Source organism: Prionailurus viverrinus, chromosome A1 (assembly GCF_022837055.1).
Source record: "Prionailurus viverrinus isolate Anna chromosome A1, UM_Priviv_1.0, whole genome shotgun sequence".
Taxonomy (NCBI): domain Eukaryota; kingdom Metazoa; phylum Chordata; class Mammalia; order Carnivora; family Felidae; genus Prionailurus; species Prionailurus viverrinus.
In genome coordinates this window covers 146,519,627-146,539,958 of record NC_062561.1, presented here as the reverse complement: position 1 = coordinate 146,539,958, position 20,332 = coordinate 146,519,627, and the positions used below count along the sequence as shown (strand labels likewise).

General features: G+C 37.7%; 1 protein-coding gene across 3 annotated transcripts in view; it reads right to left on the bottom strand.

Moving 5' to 3' along the window:
- Positions 1-387: 387 nt before the first annotated feature.
- LOC125167667 (V-type proton ATPase subunit S1-like protein) overlaps positions 388-20,332 on the bottom strand; it is a 41,198-nt gene continuing 21,253 nt past the window's right edge. For all 3 annotated transcript variants that reach the window (XM_047862115.1, XM_047862125.1, XM_047862107.1), the window contains 6 exons: positions 16,168-16,211; positions 15,850-15,911; positions 14,076-14,311; positions 8,028-8,078; positions 5,437-5,677; positions 388-988 (listed from right to left, as the gene is read on the bottom strand). In XM_047862115.1, the coding sequence (XP_047718071.1) occupies positions 686-988; positions 5,437-5,677; positions 8,028-8,078; positions 14,076-14,311; positions 15,850-15,891 (873 nt within the window). In that variant the 5' untranslated portion in view covers positions 15,892-15,911; positions 16,168-16,211 and the 3' untranslated portion in view covers positions 388-685. The remainder of the gene's footprint in view (positions 989-5,436; positions 5,678-8,027; positions 8,079-14,075; positions 14,312-15,849; positions 15,912-16,167; positions 16,212-20,332) is intronic.

Genomic DNA, 20,332 nt, shown 5'->3' with positions numbered 1-20,332 from the left:
TGGGTGACTCAGTCAGTTGAACATCCGACTTCGGCTCAGGTCATGATCTCAGAGCTCGTGGGTTTGAGCCCCGGTGGGACTCTGTGCTGACAGCTGGGAGCCTGGCGCCTGCTTCGGATTCTGTGTCTCCCTCTCTCTCTGTCCCTAACCCACTCGCATTCTGTCTCAAAAATAAATAAACAGTAAAAAAATTAAAAATACAAACTGTTACAAAATACTTAAAATTCAGAACTTCCAGATAACCTTTGTTTTTATTATTTCTGTACTTAGCACATCCAAACTGGCACAGACAAGGAGGACCAAATTTGTTTTCCCTGCTCTAAATGGCATCATTGGTTTTGGGTTTTGTTGCTGTTGCTGTTGTTGTTGTTGTTGTTGTTGTTGTTGTTGTTTGGGTTTTGGCGTGGTTTTTTTTTTTTTTTGTCTTAATTTGAAATACCCCTTTGCTTTCAAAGTACATTTGGGGCAACAATCATATTTATTTCTGTGGGGTTCCTGGGATAACTTTTTCATTGCCTCAAGTAGGCCAGCAGATCCTCCAAAATGTATTTTTTGCATGTATTTCCTTTTTTTTTAAATCAAGCCATAAGGTAAAAATTTTATATCATAAGTCAAAGAGGACACAACAGAAATCACTCCTTTCATTGGCCATTGTGGACTTCGTGAGGAAGAGGGGTCTGTGCTGTTACACATAAATTTTGCAGATCTGCTGGCTTCTCAGTTCATAGCACTCGACTCCCTGGCTCCTCAGCAGCTCCTTCTCTTCTGCGGCATCTCGAGGTTTCAAGTGGGGGAAGTGGGCCGGAGAGGTGATAAAATCATAGTGCCGCTCCAGATATCGCAGGTAGATGAGCATGTGCAGAGCGTAGGCTAGCACCAGCAGCAGGATCAGGGACATGGCCAGGCCAATCAGAATTGCTGGTGAGAAGGAAGAGGCACAATCTCGGGCCTTGGCAAACTGCTTCCCCTTGATGGTAAAGCCTTGGATCTGTCAAGGAGAAAAAGCTGAAGTGACATAGTCTTTCTCTCCTAAGATCTACTTGTCAGTTGGGCTGAGGGTTCTGGGCTCCTAATTAATCAAATTTAAGGCACTGGAGCCATACTTCACTGAATGCTTTGAGCACATGATCCAACAAATGTGAGTGTGCTTATGGGCACAGCGAAACAATTTTTAATCAAAACTGACCCAGATACTCTGCGATGTATGTTTACCATAATTAAGAGGCTCAAGAAGTTCAAGGCTCTGAAATAAAACCTCTTGTCATCTGATCCTCATAAATACTCTAGTTCATCTAAAAATATAACTTAGTGGTGTCACTAAAATTTAAAGTGCACTCAAAATTTTATAAACATTAGTTATAATTTCACAAACAAAAATACGTCTCAGTTCCTCTGCCTCCGATTCTGTTGACAGGATGTGGACAGGAAGAATCTCTTAAGAGTAGATATTATGATTCCCAATGAGGCAAAATATAGCTAATAGTAAAGGCTAACAGTTACTGAAGATTTTTTATGTATTAGATATTGCCCTAACTCATTTAAAAACCACAAAAGCCTATGAATAAGTTACTGTTTCATGGATGAAGAAACTAAGGCACAGAAAAGTTAAGTAACTTGCCCAGAGTCACTCGGCATTAAGTGGAGTGAAGTTATTTTTTATTTATTTTATTTATGTATTGATTCTTTTAAGTGCAATGAAGTTATAATTCGAACCCAGGAAGTTTGACTTCAGAGTTACTTCTCAGTTTACAATTCCACAGCTCCTGGTATGTTCTGTCTCTTCTTCCTCCAGACGCTACCTCCCCCTCTTTATCAGTTGTACCGTACAGACTTGGTATTGTTTTTGGAAGCGCTGTATACCAGCCCTTGTTTTACATCCTGCCCAGAGCATGGAAAGAAGAGCTTTCTCATATGTGCAGATGAAGTGGCTCAAATAGTTGGAGCTACAAGAGGTTCAAATCGACAACTGGCTCTGTATCTAAATACTGTCGCAGTGAAAGAAACTGGGCTACAGACTACTCTAAATAAGACCAATCTTTCGTGGAAGGCAGCTCCCACACTTAGCTGGCTTTTGAAAAAGAATCCTACATAGCATCACCTCGGTCACCTAGTTGGTTTTAAAGGGATACATCAAAAAACTGAATTATCCATGAAGGCTTTAAGTGACAACTCATTTTTATGACTTAAGTAGGTGCTCTTGCATATTTTCATGCTGAAATGACTGTAGCCGTAGACTTTAGAGGCCTTGCTTGCCCAGTTATCTGTGCACTAGACTGAATCTAAAACAGCTCCTGAAGGAGACTTTTGGCCTGGTTTCTGGGATCCCTGGCCCGCCTTTCTATGACGAGGCAAAGTGAGGGGCACCTGGCTGGCTCAGTAGGTTTAGGGTCTGACTTTGGCTCAGGTCATGGTCTCACATGGGTTTAAGCCCCACATCAGGCTGTCTGCTGTCAGCATGGAGCCCCCTCTGGATCCTCTGTCTCTCTCTCGCCCCAGGTGCGTGTTCCCTCTCTCTTCTCTCTCTCTCTCTCGCCCCAGGTGCGTGTTCCCTCTCTCTTCTCTCTCTCTCTCTCTCTCTCAAAAATTAATTAATTAATTATTTAATTTAAAAAAAAGGAAAGAAAAGAAAGAGGCAAAGGGTCCTCAAAGGGCTAGTGCCTGAAGAGTCAAGCTCTTGACAAAATGACAAAAGATGGCAACACTGAGCCTGCATTCCAAAGAAGCAAAAATTAGCCCGTGTTGAATAAATACACTCTTTGTGATGCTGGCTACACTTTAGCAGTCCTTCAGTTTGCCTTGCATGTGACATCACTCTGTACTTCTTAGAATAAGTCAGACGGGCAAAGCCATGTCTGTGGAATGCAGCCTTTTGTGTACATATTTTAACCACTATGGACACCGCCACCTCTCGCCTGCACTGAGCTCACATTCCGCCATCGCATTCTGCCATCTGCTTACTCAGGATGGCCTAGAAATGCCCACCTCTGACATCCACTGCTGTGTTCACCAGACTGCTGAAGACACTGGCACATGCGGCCCCAGACCAGGGATGAAAGTGCTCCTCGCAAGCACATTTTCAGTAGTCTTACGGACCTCAAGAACATGTAACTGAGCGATTCTTTCATATACTAGATGCTCCAAAGCTTTAGAGCCAAGTCACTGTGCTGCTTCTAGCCAGGTCAGACAGATGGCCTCGCAGATTTGCGTAATGGCCTCACTGGTGGCTGTAACTAATCTTTTCTTCCTTTTTCTTAAGCCCCATATCTTTAACCCCTTTTTTGTTTGTAAAATATAAATAACATAAAATCTACCATCTTAACCATTTTTAGGTGTACAGTTCACTGGTATTAAGTCCATTCAGATTATTGTGCAACTATCACCACCACCCATCTCCAGGACACTTTTTCATCTTGCAAAACTCAGCCATTAAACACTAATTCCCCATTCCCCTCTTCCTCAGGCCCCTGCAAACACCATTTTATTTTTTTGTTTCCAAATAGGACTACTGTAGATACTTCGTTTAAGTGAAATCATACAAATATTTGTCCTTTTGTGTCTGCTTTATTTCACATAGTGTAATGTCAAGGTTCATTCATGCTGTTGCCCGTATCTGAATTTCCTCCCTTTGTAAGGCTAATATTCCATCGCACATATACACTAGGCTTTGTTTTTCATTCATCCATTGATGGACATTTGGGTTGTTTCCACCCATCTTTTGGCTTTTGTCAATGATGCTACCTACTGTGAATACACAAATATCTGTTCAAGCTCCTCCTTCCAATTCTTTTAGTAAATACCCAGAAGTAGAATTGCTGAGTTACACGGTAATTCTGTTTATTTTCTGAGGGAATACCATACCATTTTCCAGAGAGGCTACACCATTTTCAATTCTTACTAGCAATGTACAAGTTTCTAATTTCTCCACATCCTTGCCAACATGTGTTATTTTCTGTTTGGGGTTTGCTTGTTTTTGTTTGTTTGTTTGTTTGTTTGTTTGCTTTTAAATAATAACCATCGTAATAGGTATGAAGTGGTTTGTATATTTTTCAAAGTTAATTTCCATACAGTGTTTCTGTAAGTCACCTTAAAAGTCACTTCTGAAACAAGGTAGAGGTATAAATCAGGCAATTCCTCTGTTCCGATCAGGCAGGATAATGTGTGAATTATTCCATGTGTTCAATATTACTTCCTGCCCTTTGTGCCTGCTTCTCTTTCTAAAGGGCAAGTGAGAGAAATCTATATAATATATACTTTATAAACGTTGATAAATACATCTGCATTATGTATGCTATAATGTGCCCTTGAAGTCAAATAGTCCAGAATTCAAACTCTGCCTCTAACGTTTGTTTACCAGTTATATCACTTTGAGAAATTATGCAACCATCAGAGCTTCAGGCAACTCGTTTGTAAAACAGGGATAATGACAACAATCTTGTGACATTATGATGAGGTTTGAAAACAAAGTATGTAAAATAACCACAACAGTGCTGGCAGACACAGAGGACTCAAAAGTAGTTACTGTTAATCCAGGGCTGACACAGTCCTGGGTGTTGTCACATATCTTAGGCCATGATTTCTTTACATCCGTAAAAGAAAGGTCAGAAATTAAGAGGGTGAAGTAGCTGACTCAGGGAGGTGACAAGCAATTTGAAACCAAGACTTTCTTTCAAACGTTAAAATGCAAGCTCCTTCCCTATCCCAAACTGCCTCTGAACACCACCCGTCTCCGAGCTGGGAGGAGAGGAAGTAAATCTATTTACTTTTGGAAAAGATTGGAAAGTGTCCACAAAAGGGCAAGCAAAACCCTGCCTATTTCAGTGAGTTGGAAGAACAAGGGAAGTTTTTTTAAACAGGTAAACAGGACAGAGGAAGTTGACAGATGTCTCTAAGCCTTTCCTCATGCCTTTCCCCAAGTACTTTCAAGAGGATCTTCTGGGATAGTTGTGACTCCCTGGCTGACAGTTCCATTCTTATGCTAACTGCCAAAGCTGTCACTCAGGCTACAAATGTACTTCTTATCTGTCCGGATAGGATCACTGTTCCACCCCCAGAAGGAAATAAAATCATTGCCCAGCAGCTCCTCTCCCCAGAAGGGCCTCTCCCTCCAGGAAGTGTCAGTCACGGGACTTCACACCACAGCTTCACTCCACTTTCAACTGCTGGTGTTCCTCATTGGTAGTTATTAGTGACTGCATAAATGTGAATGTAAAGGCAAGTGGGGAGGAGGCATAGGCGGTGGGTAGTGCACAGGGAGAGGAAACATTCTATCCGATTCCATTTCAAAACTTAGAAGATAAAGAAAAAAATACCAACATTATTTTAAAGGTATCTATTCCTCTCTTTTCCCTAAACATGTATATTATAGGTGTTTTCAAACACTGAGGCTTTTTGGCACCAAATATACAGGTGCACTGAGCACCTGTTTTAGTTTATTACCTGGAAATCAACAAAGGTGACCTCCCACAGGCTTGAAGTATCATCCACGTAGCTGGGCAACAAGAGGGCATCATAACGCTGCAGGCTGCTGACATGCTGGCAGCGGTAGGAATAACTCGATGGAGCATATATGCCAGTGGCATTAAAAGTTGCTTGGATCGAATTATTGAAAATCATCTCAACTCTGTGCAAACTAAACCAGCTCTGGATGTACGACCTTTTGTAATTGGTAAGGGTGAATCTGAAAAAGATTACAACAGTATCACTCCTAAAGCACTTGATTTTTGCTACACAGGAAATCATCTATTAACAGAGCAATTGCACCCTCTTTTGTCAGGTAGTAGAACTGGCTCAGGGAGAGTTTACTTCTAGTTCTGGAGAAGAGTTTCCTGATGGGCAGGAATAAAAGTGAATGGTACAAACTCCTTCAAAAAGAAAAACACAAAGAAACCTGTTTTATTTCCTTTTGTAATCAAAACTTGATTTTACTTTGCAAAAGGTTGAGGAAAACTAAATGGACAATAACACAGAATTAGTTAAATAAATAAGGGTCAAAACTAATAATAAAAGATTTTACTGTGTCAAGCACCCTTCTATTATTTAACATGAGATACACAATATTATTACCCTCATGTCATAGGTGATGAATCAAGACACACTGGAGTTAAGGAAAGAACCTGTGCAAATTTACTCAGAGATTAGGTATGGGAGCAGAGCTTTGAATCCAATTTGAGACCAGAGCCCTTACTCTTAGCCATTTTGGAATGGAATACTCTCTAGCAATAAAAAAGTTATAATATGTCATGATCATTTCTTCATTAAAAAAATGTATGACTACATAGAAAAAATTCTGGAAGGACAGAGATCAAAATATTAATGATTACAAATGGAGGTTAAATTATGAATAATTTTCACGTTCTTTTCATAGATTAACATTTTCTGATTTTTCTGTTTTCTGGACATGCATTGGGCCCCTACAGAAGCAGACCCTGAGACAATGATGTGAATAGAAGTATTTGGGGAGGTGGTCCCAAACTTATTTGGCAATTTAGTCACTCAAAATATGTCAAACGGGAAAAAGAGAAATGACAGAGTAGAAGGCACCCCAAAAGGACACATTGTTAAGCAAGTTTCCACTATGGGCAAGTGGGGTTTGATGTCCATGGGGTACCCTGGGAGACAGGGTAGTTCACATGTCTGTTATCTGATCTGAGGGTGAGGGAGCTGGGGTGTTTATACACTTCTTTCAGTCACTGACTGAGAGCTGCTGAGGTAGGGATAAGAGGCAGTGGACCTCTCTGACTAAAGAAAGCTTTTAGGTAAGGAAGGGCTGACAATTCAAATTTGAGCTGGTGGACTACAGTACTCTCAAATGGAAATGCCCAAAGCGACACAGCTAGGGTACTGACAGTGTCTACTACATACCCTTATCATCAGAAAAAATAAGAATCATAAAGCTAATTTCCTTTTGGGGAAAAAAGGTGCTATTTGAATAAAAACTATTCCTCATTCCTATATGAAACAGATATGTGTATTTGGGTTTGTATATATGTTTACTCACCTTGTGGGATTCTATTTTCCTCATAAAGTGTGTCTGAAATATGATGATATGTATTTTTTAAATTATGATCAGTGAAACACTAGTGTTCCATGACATGTAGACAAATATTCTGAGGAAAGAGTTTTCCGAGATAAACACAGGAAACATGAGGTTAATCAAAGTTACCAAGTGCAGGAATCTTCCTTAAGAGCATGTCTTCATAGTAACTTTAATTTTATACATTAAATTTAATAAATTTAAGTTTAATACAAATTTATAGTGTCAATCTCCAAGAGGAGGACGTGGAGTGCAGTCTTTCTCAAACACATCTGACCACAGAACCCCTTTCCTAGGAATCTTGTAAATATTTTTACAGAGCAGAAGTGCTCCATGGAACACAGCTTAGGAAAGACTACCCTACCACATCCTGCTGGTGTTTCAAGTAATGTTAAAGACACGGCTGTTTGTCTCCATGAAAAGGTTGGTCCTATAGAAATGGAAACATTTCATTATTATAAGAAAAAGTATATAATGCCTTCAAATTGTGCCCCACTCCTGGAGCAGTTCCTAACTGCTTGGCAGATATATTCTTCCATACATAAGCAGAGCAAGATGTAAGCCTGTGTTGTCTGCTGGGAAATTCAGCTAACAGAGACTTTTTTGCTATTATTAAATGACGTGTGATTCACTGTAAGGTATTATATAGAAAATAACTTCAAACCAGAGTCACAGCTTCGGAGCTTTACATATATTTTAGTCTTTGCTCAGAAGAAAAAGACTATTACATTCTCAGGTTCATGTGATTTCTAGGTCTTAACTGAGGAAGGAAAAACTACAGAGATGCTTTGGTAGAAACTGAAGAAAGCATTATGATAGGATCCTACCATAAAATCACTGACTTTGTACAGTTAGTTAAATGTGGCATTTCACATGTCACAGTGCTTGGCACATAGGAGGTCCTTGATACTTACTACATGTTGAATGAGTAAATTATATGGAACTAAACTGGAGGGCTGAATTTATGACCTTTTAAAGTAGTATCCATACTTACCTTATATCAAGACCTTTGGGACTTTCAGCATCACCAAACTTCATAGATAAACTAAGAAAACAGAAAGAACATAATCTATCAAAATACAAATAACCTTTACATAACACTCTACTACAAAATTACCTCAAAATGGAACAACTAAAGCTATAAAACTTATAGAATAAACATATAGCAGTTTTGGAATCTTGGGGTAGCCAGTGGTTTCTTGAAAAAAAAATAGAAGTATGAAACATAAAGAAAAATTGATAAACTGTACGTTATTAAATTCAAAATTTTACTCTTCAGAAATACTCTTAACAGTGTTAAGAAACAAAAAAAGGCAAGCCACAGAACAAGAGAAAATATTCACAATACATATACACAAAGAACTAGTATCCAGAATATAATAAATAACACTAACAATTCAATAATAAGAAGGCAACCAACCTAACTTAAAAATGGTGAAAAGACAGGCACTTCACAAAGGAAAATACACAAATAGCTAATAAGTACATGAAAAGATGCTCAGCACACCATTAGCTATCAGCAAAATATAAAATAAGACCACAATAAGATAAAAGCACCATGATACAGTAATCGAAATGGCTAATTTTTTTTTTTTAAGAACCGACTCTTAAACTTTTAAAATCCATATTTATTCACACTTTTGTAAAAGTTAACAGGAGATTTCTGGGAGCAGAGACAGATTATTACTAACTCATAGCAATAACCATATTGGTTCCCCTTTTTTCTTAAAGAATTTTTAAAAAATATTTACTTATTTTTGAGAGGGGAGGAGCAGAGAGAGGGAGACACAGAATCAGAAACAGTCTCCAGCCTCTGAGCTATCAGCACAGAGCCTGATGTGGGGCTTGAACTCTAGAGCTGTGAGATCATGACCTGAGCCAAAGTTGGACACTGAGCCACCCAGGTGCCCTGATTCCCCCACCCCCATTTTTTAAAAAAAAAATTTTTTTTTCAACGTTTATTTTATTTTTTGGGGGGACAGAGAGAGACAGAGCATGAATGGGGGAGGGGCAGAGAGAGAGGGAGACACAGAATTGGAAACAGGCTCCAGGCTCTGAGCCATCAGCCCAGAGCCTGACGCGGGGCTCGAACTCCCGGACCGCGAGATCGTGACCTGGCTGAAGTCGGACGCTTAACCGACTGCGCCAAACAGGCGCCCCCCTGATTCCCCTTTTAACCGAATTCTTCTGCCTTAGAAACATGATGAGAGCCAGATATCATCCTGTACATACTGAGATTTGTAATACAGATGAGGAACACCAAAATTATGAATCTGGGAGTTTATATAAGAGGGAGACTGTGGTACCCCTTCACCTCCTGAGAGAGGAAGAAAACATTTGCTTCCATAGTGTCAAAAACTGTCCTGGAAACATGAAAAGAGAAGGGTACTAGTTACCTACCTCACAATGTAAGCAGATGAGTTTTATTAGCCTTTGAATGGGAGCAAATAGCTCATCTTAAAGGAGACAAACGGCTGCATGTCTAATACCCTTGAATGTAAATAATTATTTCTAAGAGGAAGACAAGAAGTCTCTCTGGGTTTCCAAACCCTGCAATATGTCCGTGGTCCTGAGGTTCAGTACTCCTGACAGGTAAACACTTTCTTCTAAGGAGATGAATCTAACTAAATTACTAACTAACTCCAAGGCTTATTTTTTAACCCAAGTCCCAGTAAAATTTGTCCAGAAATTGCTAACCATGCAGAAACAATAAAAATATTTTCTTTACAGTCTTACATTGACCATTCCAAGTGTTGGTGAGGATGTAAAGCAACCAGAACCTCCTCACACAAAGCTGGTGGGAAGGTAAATGGTACAAAAAGCCAATTTGGTGGTTTCTTAAAAAGCCAAACATACATATACCATATGATCTGACCATTCCCCTCCTAGGTATTTATCTAAGAGAAATGAAAATATATGTTCGTATACAGACTTACACATGAACGCTTAACACGACTTTATTTGGAAAGCTATCTAAAAACTGGGGCAAAAACCAAATTTCCATCAAGAGGTGGATGGATAAATAAGTAGTGGTGTATCTATACAATGGAGTACTTACTACTCAGCGGTAAAAAGGAACATAACTCTGACACATGCAACAAAGCAGAAGAATATCAAAATAATTATGCTAAGTGAAAGAAGCCAGACTAAAAAAGAATATACACTATATGAGTATATTTATATAAAATTCTAGAAAATTCAAACTCATCTATAATGATAGAGAGCAGATCAGTGGTTACCTGGAGGGGTGGGAGTGGCAGGAGAGAAAGATCACAAAAGGGCACAAAGAAACTTTTCAGGGTGATGAAAATGTTTGCTGTTTTGATTATAGTAATGGTTTCATGGGTGTACAAACACATCAAAATTGATCAAAGTGTGTCCTTTAAACATGTGCAGTTTAGTGTATTTTATTATATTTCAATAAGGTTGAAAAATAAAAATGAGAAAAAGCTAAATAATTGAAATGAGAAAATGTGAAAAATGTAAATACAGAAAGGATGGTGCTGCATCCTTTTATATATTATATATTATAATATATATTATATAAATATATATAAATATTATAATATATTATGTATTATATATTATCTATATAATAGACATTATAATGTCTAGAAGTTATAACACCTCAACATATGCCATAAAACCAAAAAAGCAAAAGTGGGTAGCCATAAAATGTAAAATTACAAACTTGAAAAAAAACCCCACAAATATAATCTCATTAATTTGGTCCTACTTATCAAGAAATAGAAATGTCAGTGATTGAGCTAAAGTTTATCTTCATACTATCTATGGGGTAAGAGATATTTATAAAATAAACCTTGTAAATAAAGTCACTAAGAGAATTATCTTTATTTCCTAACATTATAAGCTCAGCCACCTTAAAAGCACTCATTTATAAATACTTTATAAGGTAATTTACTCAGTTAAGCAAGTCTCCAAAAGGCCTTTCTCTAATAATATTCTAATAGTTAACAAATTACTTAAAACTTCTAAGAAATAAATTGTACTCCTTGAATAGTATTTTATGAATTTGATTGGTCACTTACTCTAACAGACATTTCTCTACTTCTTCCAAGGAATCAGAATAGCTTAGTTATCTATAAACTGGCTCTGTAGCTGATGAACTAAAATTCAAAGCAAGGCCACACTGAGCCCACCCTAATGGCTCCCCCCTTCTGATGGAGCAGCTCAATGGCCTCTATGCTTCTGACCCTGCAAGAGTTCTCTCCAGCAGTCCTGGTTTTGGTGAAAGCTGTTAACATGCTCTGCTGCAGAGTAAAGAACATGCTTGATTTCAACAAAGCAAATTCGACAATCATTCAGCAAGGCTCTTAACTGCCAGCCACGGCACCATTACCTGAGAACACGAAGGAGAAATACAATCTAGTAAGTCACTCAAAAAAGAGCTGCTTTTACTCTTCCAAGCGCCTAACCTCCCAGGTTTCAAACGGACTCTGAATTCTTCAGACTATAATTGCCTAAACTCGAAATACACACAGATGCTCAGATTATGCTCTATTTGTAGGGCTTTCACTATTTAAAAAGACTTCCGTAGCAAATCTGTCTGCCAACAATTCGCCTTTCCCTGAACATTTTGTTTCCAGGCACTAAAACAAGGTCATATTTTTTTAATCTGTGCTTTTGACCCTACATGGTTATGTCTTTACTTGGGTTTGTTCTTTCCGTCACTCCCTTTCTGGTTCTTGAGAATAGAAGATTTCCTTGCCAGCACAGCAAATGTCCACTAATGTCCACAATTCACAGGAATGAGGGACGGACTCAATATCTGGTCCCTGCATGCTTCGTGTACTGGGAAGCCTCCCACTCATGCCCTTGGGTCGGCTGTCCTGGATGTGGGCACACTTGCCTGAGCAGTACTCCAGGAGGTGGGGGCTATTCACTCAGAACTTGTCCCAGTAGAATTATTACATTGGTGGCCAAGAAGAAAAGTCAGGTTCCACCCAATTATTCCTTTGTGCATTATGAAAACCAAAGCTTCCCTAGGTCCTTCCACCAGCAAACTAGGCACTATTTTACTCTAGTTTATCATTAGCATGTTAGGAAGATAATACTACCACTTTGAGTGGCCCCTGACAAGTTCTCATGCATACAATTCCCCATTTGATTTTAATGTTTTTTTTTTTTTTTTGAGAGAGAGAGAGAGAGAGAAAGAAAGAGCACTCACATGCAATCAGGGTAGGAGGAGGAGGAGAGGGAGAGGGACAGAGAGAGAGAGAGGATCTGAAGCAGGCTCTGCACTGACAGCTCAGAGCTAAAAGCGGGGCTTGAACTCACAAACTGCGATCCTGACCTGAGCTGAAGTTGGACATTTAGCTGAATGAGCCGGTAACTGAGTCACCCAGGTGCCCCTCCCCATTTGATTTTCATGATGCTATGAGATAGCGCCAAGAGAGAGGAGGTAAAATGCCACTATTAAAAACATTGTAGACCTCAGCTTTACTAGCAAACAAGCTGTAAGGTCTTATCAAATTTCCTAACCTCTACGAAGTTTGATTTCAGATGGTAATGGTCTGTGACTCAGGGACTTTTTCACAATAGTATTGTAAGGAATAATAAATATTGTGCCCGTGAAGTCCTTGCTCTGGCCTGATCCATGGCAAATGCTCCAGGCCTGTTACAATTAATAGATGCCATCACCTCCATTCACAGATATGATCCCATGGCAGCTCCTATTTGTAAAGTCACAAAGCTCACTGGCAGAACTGGGCCTAGAAGCCAAGTTGTCATTTTTTCTGTTTCTGGGTTCCCAGTGATCATTAAGATTTCTAAAGCCCAGCAAAAAAACTGTGGTGCTCTGATCTCCCCCACAAATATCCTGTGGTCAGAATAAATGGAATCAAGAAGGGCCAGTCAGCCACAGACAGGCAAGATGATCCCTAGGCAATCAGCCTCTCTCCAGGCAGCTGACCACAAATAAAGAGCCCTGTAGGGAATTAATTAGAGCCCAAGGAACAAGTCCTGAGCTCTCAGCAGTGCTGGAGTCTCTTTGGTAGTCTGTGCTGTAACAGAATAAACAAATCTGGGAGGACTCTGGATGCTTATACTTAGAATCCTCTAATTCTCTAATAAGAGACAATCATTCTGAATAGCAAGATGCTTACTAAAACTTGTAATATAACTTGTAATACTAATACAATCCATTTTCACCCATCATCAATAATTTTTAAATGAAATGTCAAGTTCTGGAGTAAAAATGCCACACACACACACACACACACACACACACACACACACACAAATACACAGTATACATTAGCATTCTGCCCATCTCAACCAGGCCAGAACAAATGCAGACAATCTTCCAAAAGCCTTCATTATACCAGCAAATGTTGAAAGCAAGGAGATTTACAGAAAGCAAGTGGGACATGCCAGACTTACTCCTTCTTGACCAAAACAAATACAAGAAAAAATTTTTGCTCAGATGACTAAAAGCAGAGAAAGGTACTGGACATTGATTTCCTCCTTAAAAGGGATATTTGTTTAATCTGCTTATCTCAAATCAAAAGCAATTATTATAATCATTTTGAAGAACTGTTCTAAAGAATTCTCTGAAATTTGGCCAAAGATACCCCTGCAAACTGGCAACGTTCCACAACTTCAGAACACTCTCTAGAATTGGGACTCTTCCTTGGCTAGAGTCAGCCTTCATGATTCCCCCCCAGTAGAAGACGTAGAACTCTGCTTGCTGATACACGATTTCCTCCCTGCTGGCACAAAAGTAGGTGGACACCTCACATCTGGAGTTGATACCAAGCCTGGGGTCCTCTTCAGTTTTCAGAATGAGTTTGGAAAACCTCCTCTTTCACAACTCTGATTTTTCTTGAGGTATTATAAGAAGAAAATAGCTAGGAAAAATAGTTTTTAAATTAATTTCTGATTTTTCTTTCATTGTAGACGTTAAACATTTCCTCAGAGATGTGTTTCAAGTTAACTACAAACGAACCTACTTCCATCTTCTGAAATGTCAGAAAACTCGAACGCCCAGTTAACAGACTACAATACCCTAATGGCAACTTACGTGGCACTTTCTTCACTGCAATTTGAGTTGCTAGTGTCCACTGCTGCCTTCTGGCCAAAAGCTTCATCTGTAAAATCCAGCCAGGTCTGATTCTTAAATTTTATTGTTATTCTTTTGGCCCAGAAAAGAATGCAAGGAATTCCATCCATAGAGACATTAACTGGGCTATGATGGCTGAATGCATTCCAAGCTTCTTTTTCCAAATGTCCTTGTCTGCTCAGAGTGTAGTTGAGAGTCTAGTTAACCAAATAAACAAAATTTAAGAGATGGATTTGTTTCCATGGTACAAAAGGCTTCTCAGAAGTAAAAGGATTAATTCACAACCTATTGAAGCTGATCTCTCCAGCTCCAGAGTCCATACTACTGTGGGACAAAGGAGACAAGTAGACCCATCTTAATCATAACAAGCTAAAATGACAGGTATGTCTGAAAAGTATATGAAACTAGTTCCACAAAGCACCCAAATTTGAAAGGACCAAATTGTTAAAAAAAAAAAAAAAGATCCAATTTTGCAAATGACAATATTAGCAATATAGACTTTAAAAAGTCACCAGGCTGCGAGAGAAAGTGGGGATGAATAGGTAGAGCATAGATTTTTAGGGCCATGAAACAATTATTCTGTAAAACACTATTAACAGTAATAGATAACATTATACATTTGTCAAAACTCATAAAATGTACAACACAAAGAGTGAATCCTAGTGTAAACTATGGACTTTAGTTAATAATAATCTATCAATATTGGTTCATCAACTTTAACAAACGTACCAAACTAACACAAAATGTTAAATAAAGGGAAACTGGAGTAGGGAGTGATTGAGAAAGCATATAGAAAACTTATATTTTGTTCAGTTTTTTTTCTGTAAACCTAAAGCTGCTCAAAAAAAAAAGTCTAGTAATTAAAAACAAAAATTCAACATGCCATGAAAATAAGAACCTAAATAACACAGGACTTTAAAATAAAGAAATTAACATGTTAAACAAAAAAACAAACCAACAAACAAGAGTCTTCTAGATACCAAGCATAATTCTCCAGACCATTAGTGCCCAATAGAACATTCTGCAATACTGGATATGTTTAATATCTGCAGTGTCCAGCGGAGCAGGCCCTAGCTATATGTAGCTCTTATGGCACCAAATGTGGCAAGTGCAACTGAGGACATTAATTTTTAATTTTACTTAACATTATTTCATTTGAGTTGAAATTTAAATAGCCACACGTGGCTACTGGCTACTGCTTAGGACAGTGCAGCTCCAGATCATTTAATATACATAAACTAACAGGGTATTCTAATATCAGTCTTCATTTTATGAAACCCTTGCTGATTTCTAGGAAGCTCAAGACAATGCACTTTGGTACTTGACCCTGGAAGTCACAAGGGCAGGTCTATAACTGAAAGAAGATCTACTTATCTACATCAACTATTTCATACCAATTACTCCAGGATAAGTACAGATAAAACAGAAATTAAAGAAGCAGCAGCAATCCAAGCTTACTAGTAACCAAAGTTAAACCGTTACTATAGTGATCCTGCCTAGAAAGTAACAAAAGTAAAGCTGAATATTGTAATGAAAATATACAAGAGCAAGTAAAACTTTAGTTTTTTTCTTTACCATAAGACTATTGTAATGCATTCCCCCACCCAAAGCTTAAGCAAGAATGTTAGTTATTAACAGAATTATTATTTATATTTTCACAGTGGCTCCGACCTGATTGAAACGTGTTTAATTTTTTTTTTTTAAGATACAATCTAGTTTCCTAACATATCCTTACCTGTGTGATTGGTACTGTTGTACAATTCTGGGTTTGTTTCATATCTCCATTACTCTGCTGATCTGTCAAATAAATGATACGAATACAAAGGCTAAATGTAACTTATTTATTAATATAACCGAATGACAATAAAATGCTAAGCCATGTGAAATATACCAGGCTTGAGCCTCTTCTGACTGATAATTTAGAATATACTAGTTTAAGAGATTTTACATAAGAGACTGCTGTTCCAATCACCAGTGTTCAGGGAAGCCCATGACAGACAATAACCTTCTCCTCAACCCTTCAAGGAATCATAAGGACAAATACAGATCTTACCGTTTACAACCACTTCTTTATTTGAAGATGTCTGAGAGATGAAACTAGAAAAAAACAAAAAGATGCTGAATAGCTAAATTTCGGATTTTATAAGAAGTTTTAAGGAGGATATCTCAGTTTATGACACATCAAAGTAGAAGGCAAACTACCTGTCAAAACTGTTTACTTTTCCATAGCAAATTTCTGATTTTAAAAAGTAATACATGTTCTTCAAAGAAAACATGAAAAATTCAGATTTTTCTAAATTTGTAAATATCAACCCTAATCCTTATCCAGTGAATATTATTATTGAAGGCCTACTATGAGCCAAGCAGTGTGCTAAACACTGAGGTTTAACCAAAAATAACCAAATAATAAACCAAATAGTCAAACAATAAAACATAAAATATTTTACCATGAAATTTTATACTCACTGTACTCTTAGTATATGAAAGCAAAAATATTCAATCATTTTTATTAAAAAAAAAAAAAGTTGGACTTGGAATGCCTGAGTGGGGTTTGGGCGTCAGACGCCTGATTTTGGCTCACATTATGATCTCACCATTCGTGAAATTGATCTCCATGTCAGGATCCACGCTGAGTGTGGAGCCCATTTGAGGTTCTCTCTCCCTCTCCCTCTCTCCCTCTTCCCCACTTGTGCACTCACTAGCTCTCTCAAATGAAATAAGCACTTTAAATAAAAAAAAATTTTAAAAAGACCCAATTGCCAAAAAGCTATTTCTGAAAATTATGAGGATGTAAATTTTTTTAAGTTTATTTTATTGATTTTGAGAGACAGAGAGAGAGCGTGCGCATGCAAGAGAGGGGCAGAGGGAGAGGGAGAGAAGGAATCCCAAGCAGGCTCCACGCTATCAGCACAGAAGATCCAGATGTGGGCTGGATCCCACCAACCATGAGATCATGATTTGAGTCGAAATCAAGAGTAGAATGCTTAACTGACCGAGCCACCCAGGCACCCCTAGGATATAAATTATAATATATATCCTTCTGTTGTTTGACCGTACACACACACACAAACACAGAGATGCACACACACAACACATATAAGTTACTTTTTATAATACTTAAAAACAGTGCAAATTTTTTCCACTTAAACGTATATCACAAATATTTTCTCATGTAATTATATATTTTTCTTATGTAATTTTTAAGTTTTTATTTTACTTCCCATTAGCTAACATATAGGGTCATATTAGTTTCAGATGTACAATATAGTGATTGAATAATTCTATATCACCCAGGGCTCATCATGATTTTCTGATATAATTTTGAATTCCATGTTAGTATTTATATCATACAAATGTATCAATTTATTTGACCAAATTCCTTTAAGTATTTAGATTGTTTCCAATTAATAAACAGTACTACACTGAACATTATTATAGATTGTTTGTTCATATCCCCAAGAAGTTCCTTAAGATAAATTCCTAGAAGTGAAATTGCTAACTTAGAAAATCTACACATCTTTCTAACATGGAATATTATAAACACACATAAATATAATCATGGAATATTGAGAGCACACACGTACAAACAGAAAAACAGAAGTCCTCTTCCCACCCGCATGTACTTGTACCCAACATCCAGCTTTAGTAATTATCAAGTCATAAGCAATCTTTTTTCACTTATGAGTTCACCTACTTCTCCTCTGTGGTATTATTTTGAAGAAAATACCAGAAATTATTTGACTTAAGTATGGATGTCTAAAAGATAAGGACTTTTAACAATAATAGGCCAGTTATATCTAGAAAATATCAATAATTCTTTAACATTAAATATGTCAATTGCTTAAATCTCTAATTGTGTCATAAATGTTATAAAAAATTTTAGTTTATTGCATATTTTAAATTTTTCATAACTTGAACCTATAGTATAGGAGAGTGCAGATTAAACTCTATACTTAAGAGACTGCTAAGACCTATATGTATATATGATATTACATAAACTTAATATATTTACAATTAGGGATATATTACATATCATTATCCACATGTAAAACATAATTTTAGCTAAAGAGTTACTAAATCTGTATCACAGTAAAGTGCTTTAAAATGAATTACACGGAACCAATTACAAACTGAATGTACCATTCTCTTGGTAATACAGTCTCTATTAACTAATGAGAATTTCTAAAGAGGACAAATAACTGACCATGATATGTACTCATTGCTATTAATAAATTCATGCAGGGGCGCCTGGGTGGCTCAGTCGGTTGGGCGGCCGACTTCGGCTCAGGTCATGATCTCGCGGTCCGTGAGTTCTAGCCCCGCGTCGGGCTCTGTGCTGACAGCTCAGAGCCTGGAGCCTGCTTCATAATCTGTGTCTCCCTCTCTCTGCCCCTCCCCTGTTCATGCTCTGCTCTCCCTGTCTCAGAAATAAATAAACGTTAAAAATAAAAAAAAATAATAATAAATAAATAAATTCATGCATATATACAATTTTTCTCACTTTATCAAGTTTACTGAGGTACAATTTAAGTACAATAAACTACATTCACTCATTGTGTACAATCCGGTAAGTTTGAGCATATGCATACCACCATAATAAAGGTACAGAATATTTACATCACACAAAAGTTTCCCTATGCACTTTTGCAGGAAAGAGATGTTCCCTCCATTCTCAGCCACAGGAAAACTAAAGACTTGGTGTCACTTTAGATTAGTTTGCATTTTCTAGAATTATAAATAGAATAATACATATTCTTTAGCGTTTGGCTTTTTTTAATCTTAACACAATGATAGGGATTCATTGATGTTACATATGTCAATATTTCATTCCCTTTTATTACTGAGAAATATTTCATTGTATGGATATACCACATTTTGTTTGTCTGAGCATCCACCAATGGACAGATTTAAATGAAAGTAATAATGTAAATAATAATATATTGGAGGGCTGGAGGGGATAAAGAAAGAAAGGTGAGGGAAGTGTTGGAGACTAAAACTTTGTCAATAGTAATTGGAAGTTGTTAGATAATGTCTAAAATGTATTATTTGAGAAATCCGCTATGCATATTTTAATACTGTGGTAGTATGGTGGAGTGTATGATTGTTCCCAACTCCCTGGAAACAATCCCAGAGATGTATATATCCCTGCCCTTGGCCATATACCTTGCAGCACCTCCCTGTAGGTGGAGAAGATTCCCTGCCCCAGAGTTAAGTCTTGGCTATGCATCTTGGTTGAGACAGTGGCATATGAATGGAAGCAATAGTGTGCCAGTTCTCTAGAAATTTTCAGAGGTATTGCATGTGTCTGCCACCTCTTGCCCTTTTCCCTCTGCCATGACAATGGCATGCCCAAATAGGGGTGCTCTTTCAATCTAGGTCTTGGAATGACAAGACATGGGAAACAGCTAGAGCAGGGCTATGACAGCCCACCTGTAGCTATCAACATGTAATATGAGTGAGAAATAAATGTTTGAGATCATGAGATTCTGGAAAGCTGGAGTTGTTTGTTACTAAAGATAAACTGACTAAATTTGTCTAATTTAGTCTTTTTAAAAAGATGCCTTCCTTTAAAAATTTATAAACTTGTATTCTGATTTATAGTAACTCTCATTTGAGTAGGGTTAGCATGAATCAGTCCTCTGAGCCCAATTACACCTAGGACCATTAAGAAATTTAATTTCCTGTAAATTTACTTTAATTTTCCAATCAGTAATCATGTAACCACAATAGAGATGTGCTTTAGCTAAAAGATCTCTATCTTACCTAAACTCCAAACTCTGTAGTGAAAGTTACAAAGTAACTGAATATGTGAAAGAAACACTAATACCCAGGCAATACTGCTTAAAGAGCTTCAAGCTTTCCAATAACATCATCATACACAAACAGACTTTAAAATTTAACTTGAATCTCATTGATCAAAAAATCATATGTCATGATACAGGGTTAAGTACTCAATCTTAAAATGTCTTAACGAACAAAAACTGAAAATTCTGAGATATAGTTTACCTAAATGAGATAAAAATGTATTAAGTCATTGTTACCAGGTCACTCGGTTCTCGTCCCAGATGCATCAAAGAACTGGAGACCCAAGACCAGACTGGGGAGATAGAGTTTACTGAGTAGATCCGTATAGTACGCTTTCAAGAGTGAAAGCGGACCAGAGCCGGAGCAAGGCTGGCAATGGCACCAAGAAGCTCTAGCTGCATCCTTTTAAGCCT